The sequence below is a fragment of the Nicotiana tabacum genome, chromosome 13 (genome assembly GCF_000715075.1).
Source record: "Nicotiana tabacum cultivar K326 chromosome 13, ASM71507v2, whole genome shotgun sequence".
In the NCBI taxonomy this organism is placed as follows: domain Eukaryota; kingdom Viridiplantae; phylum Streptophyta; class Magnoliopsida; order Solanales; family Solanaceae; genus Nicotiana; species Nicotiana tabacum.
In genome coordinates, this window is record NC_134092.1 from 33,205,219 (window position 1) to 33,226,165 (window position 20,947).

Below are 20,947 nucleotides of genomic sequence, written 5' to 3' on the forward strand. Positions count from 1 at the left end.
ATCTCAATGAACACTTCGATCTCTCAGGCGTGATGTTCTATCTTCAAGCTCGAGCCCGATCTATTATGAAGTTACCCTCAAGGCAACTCCCTTGCCAACGAAATCGGGTATGCCCGATTTCGACCGTATACAACTAGATTATGGGATATACAGGAACAACTACCACTTCAACACCAATTGTAACCTAACTAATGGCCTTATTACATGGATTGAAATTGGCGGTACATCACAAACTTCAACCTCTGCAAATTAAATAAATATCAACGCACTAGAGATAATATATATGCTGCATGATCTTTCTAATCTTCACTCACATATTATACACACGTACAGGGAGCAAAATATGATAGTGGATCGACTAACTCATTTTTGTTCTCAACTAATGGGAAGCAACATCACCTTTCTTATCAATCTCCTCCTTTTATCATGGATCCCCTCATAGAAGATCGTGCATGATGTACTAGGCTCACCTTATCAAACGTAGAACTAGGATTTAAAGTTTATTGATTCTGAATTTGTTTCGAAACTCATAGATCGTCTTAGTTCCTGAGTTCATAATTAAATATTTGTACATATTTAATAAATTTTTTAATATAAATACAGTATTTAAGCAAAAGTGATTGGATTCGATCGAACCCACACCTATAAGTCTAGCTCCCTCTCCACCTTAGCAGCATGGCTACCATACCTATGATAGGCCAAACTGGTTCTTTTTGTCATATTACATAGGATGTCTCTCGATAAGATCCTACTTTTGTAATATATAAGATTCAAACTTATGTACTCCAATATTTGCGATAGTACTAGCGATGGGTTTAGCAACCCAGTTAGGCAAACTACTGCAATAGGCAGTAGTAGCGGTTCTAATGGAACACATATAGGTGTTTCTATGCACCACCTCCCTGTACTTGTTTACTAGAATATAGTACTATAACCTTTCATGATCAAAAGAAAAATAAAATAAAAATATAATTAATAAATAAAATACTAAATTCGATCATAATTATAGATTTGTTTGTAAAATAAAATACCAATTTTGTCATTGTAGATAAATATATTTTTTCATAAAAAAGTAGTAACAAAGGTAATGATTTATCAATTATTTAAAAGTAACAATATAACTGGTAAATAAAATACTAAATTCAATCATAATCATAGATTTATTTGTAAAGTCAAATTTCGATTTTGTCTTTGTAGATAAGCACGCTTGCTCATAAGAAATGGAGAAACAAAGATCAATGACTTACCAATTACTTAAAAGTAACAACATAACTGATAAATAAAATACTAAATTCGATCATAACCATAGAATGATTTTTTATTTTTAGAATCAAATCTCGCTTTTGTCTTTGTAGATTCGCTTTTCAGAAGAAATCAAAGACTTACCAATTATTTAAAAGTAACCAAATATTTACGAAGTTCGATTATATTTGTAGATTGGTTTTTAAAATCAAATCTCAATTTTATCTTTGTAGATGTGTGTGTGTATATATATATATATATATTTTAACAAGAAATTAATAATTTGCCAATAATTGAAAAGTAATAACATAAGGCAAACAAAATACTAAATTCGATCATAATCATTAGATTAATTTGTAAAATCAAATTTCAATTTTGTCTTTATAGATAAATTTGTTCGTTCATAAAAAATAACAATGATCAATGACTAATCAATTATTTAAATTAACAACAAAACTAGTGAATTAAATAATGGAGTACTACTTAATATAACATTTTAGCCGGAGGCGGATCCACGATTTAATTCCTATGGGTTCAATTTTAAAATTTTTATCATTGAACTCATTATATTTTTAAAGTTATGGGTTCAGATCTACTATTTTTGCAATTTTAATAAATTTTTACATACAAATTTTTACTCCGCGTCGTAAATTATGGATTCAGTTGAACCCGTACATAATATATTAGCTAATAATATTTGCACGAAGGATTATCTAAATGAAACTCAATGGTATAGTACAACCTAGATGTTTTCACTTTTCACTATTTACTGAGTTCCACACTGTCACATTGCAAAGCTTCTTGAGCACGACATTTGACATTCATGTCAATTCCAAGACAATTAAAGAAAGAGCCACTCTCATCGCAACCCAAGAAAAGAGAAAGAATTTGCACATTGTTAATAGCGAGTGCATGTTTTTTCATTCAAACTACACATATATCAATTAATCAATTGCGTTTCAATCCGAATCGTATTATTTCAGTAGTGCGAAGAATTTATTAGTTTAGTCGAACTAACTTTTTTTCTTCAAATTTATATCTTGTTGGATCGTCTTTACAAGTCGTTGGCGTTATGCTATAGTTAAACATGTTACAATACAATACTAAATAATTTAGGGTTCTCTAACATTATATATTCTGGTTACTTCTATGATTACAAAACTCCTAAATAGATAAAAAAGAACTTCATCAAATAAATGTACCAGCTTATCTAAATTTTATTAGCAACTAATTGATAATTTTTCATAATTTTATATTCATAGTGCAAGAACAATAATTATAAGAATTTTTTACTTTCACAAACTTAATCTTTTAAGTATATATTCTTCATTTTTAGAAAATAAATCCGAACCTTTAAGAAGAGTTTAAATGTTTTTACCTTTCTACATCACCCAATAGTGGTCCCAGCATTTGTCCTTATTAATTTCTTGCAATTATAAATATGCTTTCCCGCCGCACAAGTTCCTATTCCTTCTTCTCTTCTCAACACACACTCTCTTTCTCTCTCTCCAGGGAAAAGGGACACTAGTCGGTAGTCACAACCGTTAAGTGTTTCGTCCCCTTTTCTCTTGCAAAAACCCTAATTTCTAAGTATTATCTCTTCCATTTCAGTGAAAAAATGAAGCTCCGTTCTTTCCCTTCTTCGTCTTCGATCAAAGGTTCGCTCAAAGTCTTTTCTTTCACTCCCTTTTTTTTATTTCTAGTCCTCTATCTATACATGTGCGATCATACACTTTTTCCTTTTCTTTTGGTGTGATTTTACTTATTTTTATTTTTTTTCTTGGAGTTTTTACTGATTGCTCGAGCAAATTGGAAATTATTTAGTCTTAGAAATGAAATGGATGTGCACAGAGAAATTGGTATAGAAGATTAAGTAATAAGGGGTTGATTTGTGATTAGTGATTAAGGGTTAAGGAAGTTCTGTTTTCTGTTGTCCCCAATCCATAGAAATGCATGAGTCTATTTTGTTTCAAAAATTCCATTTTTTTTTCTTTTTGTTTCAAATTTAGTCTTGAAATGGAATGGATGTGAATAAGAGGAACTAATATAGAGGATATATATACCCAAGTGGGGTGACTTGGCAGTTGAAGAGTTGGAGGGGATTTTTACTGATTGTAGAAATCCTTTTTAATTACATTCCCAAGCCTCGTGGATAGAGTTTCCTGGTATTTGTGTTGATATGAGGTAGCAACCATCTCAGTTCAATCACTCAATCAATCAACCCCTTGATCCTTAAAAAAATGTTTTGACCCTAACTGACTTGTGATTAAGGATCAAGGGGTTGATTGATTGAGTGATTGAACTGAGATGGTTGTCTTCTGTAATGTTTCAAAAGGAAGTCTTTTTTGAGTTTGTCCCCATCCTTAGAAACAAATGGACCTATTTTGTTTAAAAGAATTCATTTTTAATTTTTAATTTTTTTTTGGTGTGTGATAAAGCATTTGAAGGGGAGCCTTGGCACAACGATAAAAGTTGCCGCCGAGTGATCAGGAGGTAATGGGTTCAAGCCGCGGAAACAACGTCTGTGTACATACACCAATGTGGTCCAGCCCTTTCCTAGACCCCACGCATAGTGGGTGCTTAGTGCACCAGGCTGCCCTGTGTGTGATAAAGTATTTCTGTTGCATGGCATGTGTTATACATATCTATATCCTATATGTATGTGTTTGTATATAAGGTAAATGATGTGGTTGGACTTGAATGTGAATTGTGAAAGTAGGAGAAGGAAGCTACCAATATCAGGATAGCTCTGATGAGGATGATTTTCTTCCTATGTCTTCGGATTCAGATTACATCGGAAGCAGTGACGAAGGTATTATTCTATATAACTTTGATTCTTCATGCAAATGTTATCTGTTTACAATACGGAATTGATATGTCCTCAATTTGGTCTTTTCTAATTGTTGCGACTACAGAGACATTTTTACAGCATGCTGGGATTTTCTTTTAGCTGATGCATGATGCTTACATATTTCCCATTGGCTACGTTTAGAGCTCATGCAGACAAACATGGATGTGCCTTTGAATAGCACATGAGCGGTTAATTATATGATTGTACTAATTTGTTTCATTGTCTTTGCAGACGAAGATATATTTAATTTGTTGAGGGAATCCCAAACTAATGGAGTTCTTGATAATGATTTCAGTGAGGAAGTTTTGTCCAATATAATAAAAAGAAGGAAAGTAGGATCCTCTAGAAAGAGGGGCAGTAAGAATATCAAATCAAAGGAAGAGCAGGTAGACGAGGAGCATGTAGATTGGATGATGAATGAAGTAGGATGTGGGGTTGAAGTAGATAGTGGCTACCTTCTATTGATGGGGAGGATAGAGGATAGGAAGAAGAACCGTGACAAGAATAAAAAGAAGAGACCCACTTTGATGTGGGAGATCTGGGAAGAAGAGAACGATCGGTGGATGGCTGAAAACTATACAAATGATTTAGACTTGGATTATCAGAACGGGTTGGTGAATGAAACTGCTGAGACACCATCTGATTTGCTCATGCCGTTGCTGAGGTACCAGAAAGAGTGGTTGGCTTGGGCATTGAAGCAAGAAGAATCTACTGCTAGAGGCGGTGTTCTTGCCGATGAGATGGGGATGGGAAAGACTGTTCAAGCTATAGCTCTTGTGCTTGCTAAACGCGAATTAGGGCAAGCAATTTCTGAATCCAGTTTACTGCCATCTGCCCCTTGTACTTCCCAGGAGCTCCCAGCAGTGAAAGGAACTCTTGTTATATGTCCTGTTGTTGCTGTGATTCAGTGGGTCAGTGAGATTGACCGCTTTACCACTAAAGGAAGCAACAAAATTCTTGTTTATCATGGTGCAAACAGGGAGAAAAATATCCACAAATTCGCAGAATATGATTTTGTTATCACCACATACTCCACAGTGGAGGCTGAGTATAGGAAAAATGTGATGCCACCAAAAGAAAAATGCCAGTGGTGTGGAAAATCTTTTTATGAACAAAAGTTGTCTGTTCACCAGAGATACTTCTGTGGACCAGATGCTGTTAGAACTGCTAAGCAATCAAAGCAGGAGAGGAAGAAGTTAAAGCCTGGAGGAAAGATGTCAAAGCTGAAAAAAGAATCTATTAAAGGCAAGGCTAAGACAGACAGTGATTCAGAGATTGAGACAGGTAGTAAAAGAGGTCGTGGGAAGGGCGTGAAGCGCAAGATCAAGACAGATGCTGGTTCTATTGATGATGCAACCGGTGTTGATCAAGATATGATCACGAGGAAGTCAATTTTGCACTCTGTAAAATGGAACCGTATAATTTTGGATGAGGTAATCATGCATAAATAGAGTCATAGACTTGCTCATTCGTTTAGATATTGTCGCTTTCTTTGGTTGGCATCTTCGTGAAGTTCACATTTATAGTTTTCTCTGATGTTCGTGAAACTTGTTGGTTTCCCTAGATATGGTTCTCATTTGCTTTTCTTTCACTTTCTTCCTGTAAGCATTCATCCTCCTATATTGGTAAGTTGTAGTTCCAAGATCAGTTTTCTTCCAGACAATCAAGCTATTCATAAAGTATGTAAAGGTGGAATCTAGGGATCAAAATGGTGATTTTTTAAGGAGCTACAGAATGAAGATTGGTGTGGTGCATATGAAACTGATTTAGCTAACTGCTTTAACACTCTGGGTGAAAGCTTGCACGTATTATACAAGGCTTGACGTAATCATCCTTTAGAATAAAGAGAGAATGAAAAGTGTTTGTCATTGTCCTGAAGCACATTGCAATACTCAATTGCTCATGATATGAAACTTTTATGTGCAATCTAGTTTGGGATTCCTACCCTTATTTTTCTTTTTTGACTAGGTAATGTTAATTTTGGTCTTCATAGTGAAGCATGTGCATTCTATTCTCTGTTTGCTAACTTATTGCATTTTGTGGCGTAGGCCCATTATGTGAAAGATAGACGCTGCAATACTGCAAGAGCTATTTTTGCGTTAGAATCTTCTTATAAGTGGGCGTTAAGCGGTACTCCCCTCCAGAACCGTGTAGGAGAGTTGTACTCACTTGTAAGTTTCTTGTTATTAATGCTCTCTTGTCGACGTTGTCGTTAACGTACTGTGAAACTAAATACATGCTTTACTTTTGGACAGGTTCGTTTCCTGCAAATGATTCCTTACTCGTACTACTTCTGCAAAGATTGTGATTGCAGAGTGTTGGACTATAGGTAGACTTAAAGCTTCTTTCTGATCTTTGCACCTAACCTGGTTGGAGAAAGAAACATATTTCTCGAGATTTATTTTACTTTTACTCTGTTATTTCTTTACGTTTTTAGCAGAGAATATGTCATACAATATGTTTCAATGACTGTTGAAGTTTTTCTTACTTGAATCTCTTTTTCTTTTTTGACTTTCGGTGAAATCTCTTGTATTCTGTTTCCTTTGATATTTATATTTGTCGTAGCTCAACCGACTGCCCACATTGCCCCCACAAATCTGTTCGGCACTTTTGTTGGTGGAATAAAGTAAGTATGAAATTCATATAATTATTTTGGTGCTTCCTTTTATTACTGAGAAAAAGAGATTTGCTAACATAGAGGTTGGTACATCTTCTGTTTCTAGTATATTGCCTCACCCATACAATCTCAAGGGAATCGTGGGACTGGTAGAGATGCGATGGTTTTGTTGAAACACAAAATTTTGAAAAGCATATTGCTAAGACGTACTAAAAAGGGAAGGGCTGCTGATCTTGCACTTCCTCCCAGGATTGTAAGTTCTGTCCCACATTAACGCATTGCTTGAGTTCATAATCATTTTCTCTCCAGTTTAGCTGGTTACTGATTTTCGCGTTCAGGTTACCTTGCGCAAAGATTCTTTGGATGTTAAAGAAGAAGACTATTACACATCACTGTACAATGAAAGTCAGGCACAATTTAATACGTATGTCATCTATTTTAATCATTACTTATGCAACTAGACTTTTTTCTTGTTTGAAAGTCATCTTTGCTTTTGCTCTCCGTTTGCTGCTCGTGGTAAAGTTCTCTCATTCAATTTGTTTAACTAGGGAAGCTCATGGTTTTTTCCTTGTGTGTTATTTTTCTTTGAGGGTGTGGAGGTTGAGGATTAGGGTAGAAGATTAGTAGGTAGTCGTGCGTTTCTCCTTGTCTTCATTAGTTCGATAGTATTAGTGTTAGTGTGGTACCCTTTTTATCGTGAGTTTGCTATTATCGCATATCTTGTTTTGTTATTACTTGACATCAGTACTTCCTTACTTTGCTATTAGTGCTCCTTTCATATTCTCTATTGCTATCTTGGATTTAGTTCTCTAAATATATTGTCTTGCTATTACTTGCTATCGGCACTTCTTTCATATTCTCTATTGCTATCTTCGATTTAGTTTTCTAAATATATTGTCTTGCTATGACTTGCTATCAGCGCTTCTTCCATTTCCATCTTCTTTAGCCGAGGGTCTATCGGAAAGTCTCTCTGCCCTTCTAGGGTAGGGGGTAGGGGTAAGGCTGCGTACATCCTACCCTCCCTAGACCCCACTTGTGGGATTACACAGGGTTGTTGTTGTTGCTGTTGTTATTTTTCTTTGGTCTTTGGATTGACTACTTTTGTGTTTCATCTGATTGCTGTGTGTTAAGTCATCCTGGACGATACAGGCGTTTATTTCTTGGAAATCCTGAAAAATAATCATCTTACATCTTTTCTCTGGAAAATGCTCAATACCTGCTACTTTTACCTTGTGAAAAGTTAAAAATGAGCGCCGGAATAAGCATTGTATTTTTTCCTTACTGCTATATTGTTTTATTCCTGATGTATTTTGGTGCAGATACATTCAAGCTGGTACTCTGATGAATAACTATGCTCACATTTTTGATCTACTCACACGCCTGCGACAGGTATGAAGATCATGTTTTCAATCTGAACTGTTCTGGATAATGTATTGGTACCTGCATTTATTAGCTTTAGTTGTGAATGACAGTCTTTTGCTGCTATTGGTTAATTGTTAAACCTTCAAACGATGGATCTAATGCATTTCTTTCTTTTCTAGAAGAAACATATTGATACACCCTTATCAAAAAAAAAAAGAAACATATTGATACATCTGTATCCATTGTGATAAAAGCACTAAACCATGGAAATGAAATATTTGATGTTGTTAATGGGTGAAAATCTTGTAGTACTGCAAAACTTGGAGCAATTAATTCTCACAAAGACGAAAGCCTTAGATTTCCAAAAACTTAGAGAAACCATCAAAAACAAGAATTGTAAACTACTTGGCAACTCTGCTTCTACAGAATAGCATTGACAGCACTTGGGATCCAAGGGCAAGGTCAGCGCACTCTTTCCCAACTTGGCCAGTGATTGCATCCTTTGAATTCACAATCACTCCAGCATTATCTTAAAAGTACATGTAAACACCGTCCTTTCTACCCCATGGTTTGCGAACAATAATTGCAGGCATAACTTTCTTAAGATCTGGCTTACCTTTCTTGACAGTGGCCATAACCATGTGTCCAACATAAGCTGAAGGTAACCTGTTAAGCCTTCCACTGATCCCTTTCACGGAAATAATTACTTGTTCTTCGCACCAGTGTTACTAGCAGTTCAACATCGCCACTACTGGCAAACCTAGCACATCCTGAACTTCTCGTCCTCATTTCGACATTGTGGACGTCGCTGTCCCTATGTTTCCTCTCAAAAAATGAAGAGTGGATCTAATGCATTTTTAATGATTTGAATCATATTATTTGGGGCAAATTCAAGAGATGTAGTTTAAATTTTCTTACTGGAGATATAGTTTTATACTTCAATTATTAGGATCATTTTTTGATAACCTCATTTGTTAGGATCACTTGGTTCGTAGTATTAGCCTCTGAATTAGGCTGGATAGAGTTACCTGCTGTTTGTTACAAGTCTGGGTCAGAACAAATTATCTGCAATCACCAAATAAAGTATACCTGGGAAGGTATAATATTATAGTTCAGGATGCTAGTCCCCTGTGAATCTAGGTGAAAAAAACATGCTCCTCAATTATGAATAGAAATTCTGTTGATATTTCTTCCTCTTTTCTTTTCCTTCTTCCTTTCTCTTCAATTACTTCCTTACCCAATTTGTTTTCTAAATATTCTGGAAAACATATCTGAAAACAAATAGCAAAGCTTTTTGATTTAGTAAACCAAACCAGTATTCAAGAAACCAACTGAAAGTTGGTGGTCCCAAAAATAGAAACCAACTCAAGTCAGTTTTGAAAAAGCAAATTAATTTTGATTTCTAGTCAAACTCAACTTAATGGTTATTGGAACACGACCTAATCCAAACAAGCAACATGTTTAAAGCTAAGTCTTCCAAAATAGCTGAACCAAAGCAATTTCAAATGCCACTCTATTCCTCTCTGACTACTGTCCAGTCTGCTCAAGTGTTTTCCTCCCTTCCGCAGCATCTATTGCAGTTTTGTCCTCACCTGCCACGGCTGCTTGAGTCTAGATCAGTGTTGACATTCCTCCCCCATCTCGCATCATTTATATTCTTCCTTAAGCATTTTTTCGGTAATATTTTTACTATATCTTTTATTCACCGTTTATTTTTACCTTCAATATTTTTGTATATTCTTGCTTTTTCCTTTTTTTGAATCCATTTCTTTTTGGCATGTACTTTCTTTCAATTTTACTAATCTCTTTTTCCTTTCTCCATTGTTTTCTGTACTTAATTTTTTCTTGTAATATTTTCATTACTATTCTTTTTATATGATAAAGTGTAAAACTCCACCCATGAACCCCCCTACTACTGTACCAAGGAGTCCAACATGATTTTCTACTATGTTTCCTCGGTTACTCAAACCCTCGTTCATATGATTGGAGGTGGTGGGAGTTCCCCACTAGGCTATGCATCCCTTATCTGTAATATTTACATGATGTCTTATTGAATTTAAGTTTGTGTAAGTGAATGCAGTATTTGGATGACAAATCAATGAAAAAGGAGAACATTATGTGACAAAAATTTAAGATGCTAAACTCACTGTTGGTTTGGATCATATGAAATCTGCCTGATACGTAATCTAGTGTGGCGAAATGTTAGACAAGGATTCCCATCTGGCCTACGGCCCCCTTGTTAATAATTTAACTTTGATGGACACAATCCTGCAATGTCCTTGTTTAGTTAAATGGCACTTATGCAATAGCATGTCATACGTCAAATTGCATATACAGAAAGTGTTTTCTGAAACTCTTTTCATATTGAAGTACCGATTTGTTATTCTTATTTTTAATTCCTAGATTAAAGAAGTATCATGCAAGAACAAGAACGAGCTTTAACTTCGTTAGTCTTCTTTGTGATTGCAAGTGGGTACTCTGATTATTTTGCTCTTTTAAGCATGCTGTGGCCCAAGATTTTCTGTATTTGGGATGTTGTCCTCCATTACATGACCTTATATACAAACCTTGCCTTCTCCTGTTGCATCTTCTGAAGTTCCGTGATAAATGTAGGTCCTTAAAAAAATAAACAGTTCAAACTTCTTGTAGTAAAGCGCACAATTTGACTTTCTATGATATTCATGCTTCTTTCTTAAAAATGATCACTTTGTAAAATTTTGCTTGTATTTGATTGATTTTATTTTTACTTTATTTTATTTCTGGTCTGACCGCAGGCAGTTGATCATCCTTACCTTGTGGTATACTCTAGTACTGCTTTGGCTAGAAGTGGAAACACTGATGATTCTGGCTATGCTGAACAACCATGTGGTTTATGTCATGATCCAGTAGAAGATCCAGTTGTGAGTTTGCATCCCCTCCCCCTTTCATTAGAAAAGAAAGGCAAAAACGGAACAAGCTCATCAAGAAATTGGATTTGATGGTGTTCGTACTTGCACTACATTAATATTTTGTATACTATATGATTGATATTTCAAATCTTAATGTGGCCATATTTCTCATAATTTGCATCTACTATGTTCCTTTTTTTAAAAGCTACTCCTAATAGCTTCTCAAGTCTTTTTGTAAGTGCCTGAGCTTCTGCAAATTCTTTTCCAGCACTGTATGAAAGACACTCAATTTTTTACTAGAAGTGCTTTTAGGAATGCCTTTTACACCTAAAAGGACTTCATAAAACTTGTGAACTTTATGATCTGAATTCTTGTACCTCATTTCTTGACAACCTAAAATGCTTTGAATTCCTTAACTATTATTCTGCTGTTTGAACCAGCTTTCTTATAAAACTGTGCGTCTCTTTTGACTATGGCAGGTTGCTTCTTGCACACATGTCTTTTGCAAGTCATGTCTGATAGATTTTTCTGCAAGCGTGGGGCAAGTGTCATGCCCTTCATGTTCTAAACCACTTACAGTGGATTTCACTGCAAATGACAAGGGGGATCAGAAAACTAAACCGCATGTCAAAGGGTTTAGGTCATCAAGTATACTGAACAGAATTCGTCTTAATGATTTCCAGACAAGCACAAAAATAGATGCTTTGGTATAAGATTACTGTCCCATCAATAACTATATTTTATCTTGCCTTTCTCTTTTGCTTTATGATTTTCTTTTCCTCTCACAAAGAGTACTAGGGGCTGCTATACTGCATCATTTGCAGGCACTAAATATATTTCCTCAGACTCCTATACCATCTAACTTACCAGATATAGTACCTAGATGATGTTGTGCATGTAGAAGTTCAGGATGATACTTTCTGTCTTTCTAGATTGTTTCTTGGTGAATTTGCTTGATAGGCACCTAGGAAAATTGAGAATTTCTTGTCAGGTTCGGTTGTGTGCTAACTTGGGAACAGATGAGGTCTATGGAAGATCTGCTTGCCATTTGTCAATGTTGCATCAAATATTGCCCCCATTTTGAAGTGGAAACTAATTGAGGAATAATAAATTTTCTATGTGGTCTCATTGTTATTTATATCCTTTGACATTTTGGCTTAGATTCTTCTAATATTATTCTTGTGAATATTTACAGTACCTCTGTTATGGTAGCAAGAACCCCTATGTGAAGTGTTAAGGTGAACTTTGTATGTGAAGTGTATGCTTCATTCTCATTACTTGTTTTATTTGGTTCTAGAGAGAAGAAATAAGGTTCATGGTTGAAAGAGATGGTTCTGCAAAAGCAATAGTTTTCAGCCAATTCACATCGTTTTTGGATCTGATACACTATTCTCTACAGAAGGTAAGACATTTTATCTTTGTCCCCTTCACACCTATCCCTCCTTTTGCCATCAGTAATTACAGCAAGAAGCATGTCTTGTGTGCATTTGGCAGTCGGGCATCAGTTGTGTTCAATTAGTTGGATCCATGTCTATAACTGCAAGAGATTCTGCAATTACAAGATTTACTGAGGATCCAGATTGCAGGATATTCCTTATGAGCTTAAAAGCTGGAGGTGTTGCCCTCAATCTTACAGTGGCATCACATGTAAGGAGTTTCTTTCCTTTCCCTGTGAATGCGGACTCTTCATTTCTTTTTAAATACCAAGTGGTTTGAATCTATTGTTGCATTATTTCTGCTTTTCAGGTTCCAAATATTTTGCTTCGTTTGAGATATTTTAACTTATCTTCTCTGTGCACCTAAAGAACCAGCTTAGATTCTATATGGACTTGTAATTTTTTGTTTGATGACCTAGACTATTTTCCTTATCGCTCTTCTCTGGAACTTTACTAGGTTTTCTTGATGGATCCTTGGTGGAATCCTGCTGTGGAGCAGCAAGCCCAAGATAGAATCCATCGAATAGGGCAGTATAAACCAATCAGGTGCGTATTTGTGTTTCTTCAACCTGCTATGCCGTTGAAAAGGAACTTATTGTTGTTTTCTCATATCTAGGATTGTGAGATTTGTGATTGAGAATACAATTGAGGAGAGGATCCTAAAGTTGCAAGAGAAGAAGGAACTGGTTTTTGAAGGGTAAGTTTGTCCAAATTCATTGAGGTAGTTGCATGTGTATTCAGAGAGTAATTTGATGACTTGTAACTACTACTACAACAACAACGACGACCCAGTAAATCCAATAACTGGGGTCTGAGGAGGGTAGTGTGTACGCAGACCTTACCCCTACCCCGAAGGAGTAGAGAGGTTGTTTCTGAAAGACCATCGGCTTAAGAAGACGGAAAAGACGAGAAGAGAAGGGGAGAGACAATAATATTAGTATCATCAGACAGAAACCAAAACCTAGCTCTATCGGAACTTACCTCAGCGACTTTCACTTCCTATCGGCTTCGGACCGAAAGAGAGTGAGATGGAATCCAGAAGAAATAATATCAGCATCATAAGTACTAAAAAATAGTTGAAATGCAATAACAAAACCAGAAAATAAGCCCCGATGTTACGAAAACGAAAGGATAGTGAGAGCACAACATAAACCCCTAGCAGTCTAAGGCCACCCTTATCAAACTAGCCTCACCCCATACTCGACTACGTCCTAACCTATAACCCTAATTTGATGACTTGTAACTGTTGAGTGATTTTCGTAATGTTTCCTTCAGAAGTGATTTCAAGATAAATTCAGAGAATCACGTAAATTTTTTCTGCTGTAAAAAAAAAAAAGGGACCTGCTCGGTGCACTAAGCTCTTGCTATGCACGAGGTCTGGGGAAGGGCCGGACCACAAGGGTTTATTGTACGCAACCTTACCTTGCATTTCTGCAAGAGGCTGTTTCCACGACCGATCAGTGAGAATTTATATAGCCAGCTCCAACTTGTTTGGGATTGAGGTTTAGTTGTCGAGATGTTTACAACTAAAAAATAAGACGGTTGGCTAGGGATTGAAATGGGGCTATACATGGAACGCTCAAATAGGTTGTTTAGGGTTTCTCATTCATATAAGTTGCAAAAATAAACACTCGGATGCATCTCCCCTCGAATCTCATTTGGACAGAAATTATTGACTTTTTTCCGTTTTACTCTTAGCGCCTGATTTCTCTCTTTTACTCGGCCACTCCCTTTTCTCTCTGATGTCCTGACATTCAATATTAATGGTTTTGCAGGACGGTCGGTGGTTCTTCGGAGGCCTTGGGAAAGCTAACAGAGGCAGACTTGAAATTCTTGTTCGTAACCTAATTATATTATGCTCCGTTACTTGGTTCAGTGAGAAAGCTCATTTGATCTTGTTTCGTTTCTTGCTCGAATCTTGTACCTAGTGTGTTGCAAGTAGGAAAAGGCAATACTGCTTTTGATGTATCCAGAGGGAAAGGCTGTCGGTTTTGCATCTCCTTGATTTTGTCATGTGCCGGAATTGTAATATATTCATACCAATTTCAGAAGACCTTTTTGGGCAATGCACTCTCTTTTCAGATTAACGAATGGAAGCAGTGTCATATTGTTTTAAGTTAACGAATGATGGTTAGGACACACACAAGAATAGTGCATATCACTTTCATTGTCAATCCTATGACCAACTAACTTACAACCACCAAGATCCACTTCTATCGCTAACTACCTTTGTCAGCCTCCACAATCCCCATCGGAACACCACTGCTATTGCTATAAGTCGAAATTGTTCATGGCATATAAGTCGAAATTGTTGCTAACTATTTCTTTTTTCCTGTGTCTTTTTTATTTAGTATATATATATACGCACACGAGATTGTTTTGAGGCATTCATCATTTCATTGTTCTGAATTCGAATGGTGTTCGGTATTTGTTTTAAAATCCTACTAATTCAAACCCCCGCTTGGAAGTCCAACTTTGACATACATTATTCCAAAAGTATAAATAAAAAAAGTACTCCTACATATTATTTCATTGTATATTAGAAAGTTTGAAAATCCTTGGCATGTTGATCATCCATGGTGAAGCAGGCATACCCCTTTTTCTTCTTCTTCTTCTTCATGGTAGTAAAGGAAAAATGTAGTTTACACTATGTACCAAAATCTAAATTAATATTTGTATATACATAAGAAATGTTATAAACATATTTAAAGTTTCTGAGAAAACGATTACAAATAAAAAAGATAAATAGGCAAGAAAGAGAAGGAAAAAGAAAAGGTAAACTGGATCCATTGGCTCCAGATTGAAGTCTCTCGTGCTGCACTACTTTTATTTTTCTTTTATTATATTATGCATGAAAACCATACGAGACAATCTTATATTCAGCTATTATCTTATTTGTACCTCATAATATTAAAATTAATATAATTACAAATCGTATATACCTAATTAAATCATTGTTCACATTTTCATGTTCCGAGGATATCCTATTAATCTTTTCGAGTTCAATCACCAGATTGCTAAACGTGATCTCTTTCATCATTTTTAACTTGCACTTTGTCTCTTTATAATTTATTTTATATGTTTTAATAATATTTATATAATTTTTGAAAAGTTTGTACTACACGTGCAACACACGTGGCCAGAAACTAGTTCCTAATAAAAATAAACAAAGCCTAAGTCTATCCATCTTTAAAATATCGAACGAAAAATAATTTTCCTTTCAAAAAAAATTGAGAAATAGAATAGAGAGAAGTTATATCTATATGTATTTTTTGTGAAGTGTGCATTTAAAAATTAATTTTTAAAGAGTTGAATAGAGAAAAGTTATCTTCACCAACAATACTTGCACCTTAATTTCAAACAAATTAGATCAACAATATGATTCCTCACTATTTACTTTCTTCCTTTTAAGTTCATCTCAAATTTATCTCAATATAATATTATATAAAATTAAAAATAAGAACTCTAAGAAAAAGAACTTCTGCACCTAAGTTCCTTATATTCTACTATTATACAAATTTTCAATTAATTGGTGTCGCTCACGTAAACTTTTTTTTTCATTGTATCATATTTTTGCTAGTTCTCATGGACTCCTGAAGATTGTAGGCTTTGAAGAAAATTTCTCTTCATGTGATTTTCGGCTTACCTTGTCCCCTTTTGATATTTTCACTCATCATACTTTTACACCTATCAATAAGTATATTTAATGTCGTTGTAAGACATAATCAAACCATTTCAAGCGAGTTTCTCTTGTTTAATCCTCTAAGTGTGCTACTTAGACACCTTTGCCAAATGTGGTCATTTTAGACTATTTTCTGTATGATCGCACATCCACTATAGAATTCGAATAAGTATGACACCCGTCTGATGGATATGTTCGACTTTAGATGCCCAACATTCACTCTATATAATATTGCTAGTCTTACAATCGATCTATAAGACTTGTCTTTTGCTTTGGTAGATATCTGATAAGTTATGTGCCTTTTGTTTTGATGATTTAACAAATTTCATGAACTAGATAGGAAACCAGATACAATTCGTTCCTCAGCGTTCAGAGCAACGAGTCAATATCTGGTTCAATTCTCAATGAAATCAGATAAGGAAACATGAGAGGGAACAGATAGAGATCAGTTCCTCCGATCACAGTACATGTCAACTTTAACAGCTATTAAAGCCGTTGCACTGTACACACAATAATACAACAACAATGTTGAAGCATGTCGTGTATCAGACACTCCCTTGCATCATCTTTGATGACCTTACACATATATTATCAACACGAGGCAAAGGATTTCACACACACTTGCAAAGACCAAAACATTGATTTTTTCTCTCTCAAGTGTGCCGCCTGCATTCTCTCCAAGGTATTGAAGAACAAAGCAGCAACATAACAAAGGACTAGATTCCAACATTGATTATGTCCTGTGTCCTTTACTATTGTTGTGTCTTTGTCTTGTGTTATTAAATTGTAATTCCTATACAACTTTTTCAGAAGCATTCGTAGGACACCTTTTAAACCATTATTCTTATGGTTGTTTTGACTAGAGTTAGTCGAGTGGTTAGCTTTGTAATAGAGTTATTACAAAGAGGCTTACAATATAGTTATTGTGAGTAGGTGAGGGATTAAGAGTTTAATTCTTAGATTGCAATAGGTTGTAATCTAAAATTTGCTCAGTTAGTGAAGTTGAATCCTACCAGTGTAGGTCATAATTTTTAATCCCGTGAGTTGGGAGTTTTTTTTATGTAAATATCGTTGTGTTCTTTACTTACTGTTGTGTACTGTGGGAACTGATAGAGAACCAGGTTCTCTATACAGTTTGGTAGACCCTTAGCTTACATCAATTGGTATCAGAGCAGGTCACCAAATTTCAAAGAAGGACAATCAACCTACAGACCACCAAGATTCAATGGCCAATACTATGGCTGGTGGAAGGTAAGAATGCATGACTTTATCATGACAGAAGACTCAGAGTCATGAGATGTTATTTATGATAGACCCCTTGTCCCCATGAAGACCATTGGCGAGGGAAAAGTTACAGTTCCAAAGACAAAGATGGAATATAATGATGCTGATAGGAAGGCCATCGAGAAAACCTTCAGAGCAAAGAAGATCCTCAATTGTGGCATTGACCAGACGAGTACAACCACATCTCAGCCTGTCAATCTTCCAAGGAGATCTGGGAGGCTCTCCAAGTTTCACATGAGGGAACCACTCAAGTCAAGCAGTCAAAAATCGACATGCTTACTATTGAGCATGAACTCTTCAAGATGAAGGAGGACGAGTCTATCCAATACATGCATACTCGCTTTACCTCCATCATTAATGAGCTTCACTCCCTTGGAGAAATCATTCCAAGGAACAAGCTGGTCAAAAAAATACTTAGTTTCTTAGCAGGTTCCTGGGAGAGCAAAGTCAATGCTATCACAGAAATCAATGATCTACAGAAGTTGACTATTGACAAACTCATTGAAAATCTGAAAACCAATGAGATGAAAAGAAGAAGGATTATAAAAGAAGAGAATCCAAAAAGGAGAAGAACCTGGTTCTCATGGAGGACAACAGTGACTCAAGTGGTGATGACGCTGACATGGCATATCTTACTCGAAGATATCAGAAAATGGCTTGTAGAAATAGAGAAATTTCAAAGAAGGGCAGCTCTAGCAGAAACACTAAAGGATATGATTGTTGTCACATGTACAGAAAGCCAGGACATTTCATCAAAGATTGCCCTCTCCACAAGCAGGACCATTACAAACACAACGCAAATAAGACGGTTAAGAGGAACCCGGTCCCCAACAGGAAGTTCAAGATAAGAGATACCGCTGATAATGTTGTGAAGAAAGCTCTAGCCGCCTGGAGAGATTCCTCTAGTGAATCTGAGGGTGATGATGAACAAGGTAACATCTCCATGATGGCCGTTGAAAGCGAAGCTGCAGAATATGACTCCATATTTGCACTGATGGCAAAATCTGATGAGGATGAAGATAATGATGTCAATGAGGTAAACTTTCTAGTTGTTCAAAGAAATTTGAAGTCTTGTTCTCAAAAGAAGCTTGTATCTTTAGCTAATATTTTAATTAATGCTTACCACAATCTCATTAATGATAAAAATATTTTAACTGAGGAAATCAGAGAGATAGAACATGAAAGAAAGGGATTTAGTGGTTGTAGTTGTTGATCTGAAGGAAACAATGGAGGAAATAAAGAAAGAAAATATCCTCTTAAAAAATTCAATGGAAAAAGGCATGAACTCCTTTAAAGGAAAGGAAGTGGCAAGAGAGGCACACCTTAAGCTTGAAAATGAACTCAAAAATGTAAAAGAATAGACAACTTCAAAAAAGATATAAACAGGGTTAAAATGATTTAGATAAATCTCTGAGGCGGAACTGGTCCTTTGATACAATCACTTCTATGTATAAAAGTAATGGGGGGAACAAGCAAGGAATCGGGTTCTAAAAGGCTAAAGCTCCCTATAACCCACATAACAAATATGTCATTGTGCCTGATAACTAGCTTTGCACTCAATGTGATAAAATTGGTCATTACAAAGATTCATATAAAGCCGAGTTTCAGTCCCAACAGAAAAACAAAGTTTTTGTTGAAAAGGTATCCACAGCTAAGGAACCTGATTCTCTGGAAAAACAATATGTGATGCCTGCATGGACAAAAAGAAATCTGATTCGTCTATTCCCTCATTACAAGGGACCCAAACTTGTTTGGATTCCTAAGTATAATATCTGATTCTCCTGTACATGCAGTAGTGAGAGGAAACAGTCAAAGATGGTACATGGATAGTGTTGACGGCCAATTTCGACCCTCCTTTTTAAAATTAATTAATTTATACTTAATAATTTACAATAAGTATTTTGGAAGTGTTTTCTAGTAATAAATACCTATTTTTACAAATTAATTGAGTATTAGTTTTGAAATTAATTATGTATTATTAGTATTATTGTCACGACCCAAAAAACCAATTAGTCGTGATGGCACCTAACCCAACCCGCTAGGTAAGCCAACTAATAACAATCCAATTCAAATGAGATTTACTAAGAGATATAATGATAATATACTGAACTTTTATACAAGAAATTCCCAAGGACTGGTAGTACAAATCATGAGTATTAGTTTTCTAGTAATAAATACTTGGAAGTATTTTCTAGTAATAAATACCTATTTTTACAAATTAATTGAGTATTAGTTTTGAAATTAATTATGTATTATTAGTATTATTGTCACGACCCAAAAACCCAACTAGTCGTGATGGCACCTAATCCAACCCGCTAGGTAAGCCAACTAATAACAATCCAATTCAAATGAGATTTACTAAGAGATATAATGATAATATACTGAACTTTTATACAAGAAATTCCCAAGGACTGGTAGTACAAATCATGAGCTTCTAAGATTTAGAATTTACAAAGCAGGTATGTAATAAATACATCATCTATTTGAAATATACACGAATAGATTAATAATTCTAAAGCTACCAAGAACAAGTGGCAGCTATGACCGGAACGCAGGTACGTCTTCAATGTCAGCTTCCGCCATACATAGTAATATCAACATCCAAAATCTGCATGCAAGGTATAGAAGTGTAGTATGAGTACAATCGACCCCATGTACTCAATAAGTAACAAACCTAACATTAGGTTGAAAGCAGTGACGAGCTTGGACAAAGGTCAGAGTCCAACATCAACAGCCAGGAACAACTCATAATATATATAACTAAAGTAGTACAGGTAATAACTCAAAAATATAATGCTCAGCTCGTTCACAGTTACGGAAAATAGGCATGCTTTTCAAGTATAACAGTGAAAACCTAAATCTTTTACTGAAATCACCAAAATATAAGTAAATCTGAAAAACAGTGATGTTTCCCAACAACTTTCAACAACGGGTAAGATGTTTCATTTTTAGATGGCATGAAGAAAGTACATCTCTATGCCTATATGTCAATGTGTATGTGAAGTCATGAATGGCGCAATACTGTACAACATGAGGAAAATACATCTCTATGCCTATATGTCAAATGCGCATGTCAAATCCAATGCAACACTGTGATAAATCCATATGAATGCTCTCAGAGTATCAATTCTCTCAGTCCTCCCAGTCACTCAGTCCTCACAGTCACTCGGCACTCGCTCTCGGCACTCTCACTCGCACTCAGTAGGTACCTGCGCTCACTACTGGTAAGTCAGACTCCGGAGGGGCAGATCCTACCCAAGCGCTAATTTAAGCCAATCATGGCATGAATCAATAAAGCCTGCTGTGGTGTGCAACTCGATCCCATAAACACCCTCACAATAAGGCCCTCGACCTCACTAAGTCATCAATCTCTCTAGTCTCTCGGCCTCACAAATCTTATGTCAATCGGCCCAAACAATGATAATATGATGTGAGACAAATGATAACAGAGACTGAGATATGATATGCAATGAATGAGTATGTAATTGCAATTTAAGCAAATAACTCAACAACAAACATGACTTCAGTGGGTCCCAACAGGATAAACATATAGCCTAATCATGGTTTCTAACATGGATCATAGCT

The 20,947-nt window shown here is 35.7% G+C and overlaps 1 protein-coding gene across 1 annotated transcript; it reads left to right on the forward strand.

Moving 5' to 3' along the window:
• The first annotated feature begins 2,693 nt into the window (after positions 1–2,693).
• Positions 2,694–14,512, forward strand: LOC107759346 (DNA repair protein RAD16). Its single transcript, XM_016577259.2, has 16 exons — positions 2,694–2,900; positions 3,962–4,054; positions 4,325–5,526; positions 6,142–6,264; positions 6,349–6,422; positions 6,659–6,719; positions 6,817–6,963; positions 7,049–7,134; positions 8,030–8,099; positions 10,847–10,972; positions 11,440–11,667; positions 12,258–12,362; positions 12,455–12,607; positions 12,854–12,942; positions 13,013–13,093; positions 14,172–14,512. The coding sequence occupies exons 1-16, from the start codon at positions 2,861–2,863 to the stop codon at positions 14,242–14,244; spliced, it is 2,751 nt and encodes a 916-aa protein (XP_016432745.1). The 5' UTR covers positions 2,694–2,860; the 3' UTR covers positions 14,245–14,512.
• The last annotated feature ends 6,435 nt before the right edge of the window (positions 14,513–20,947 follow it).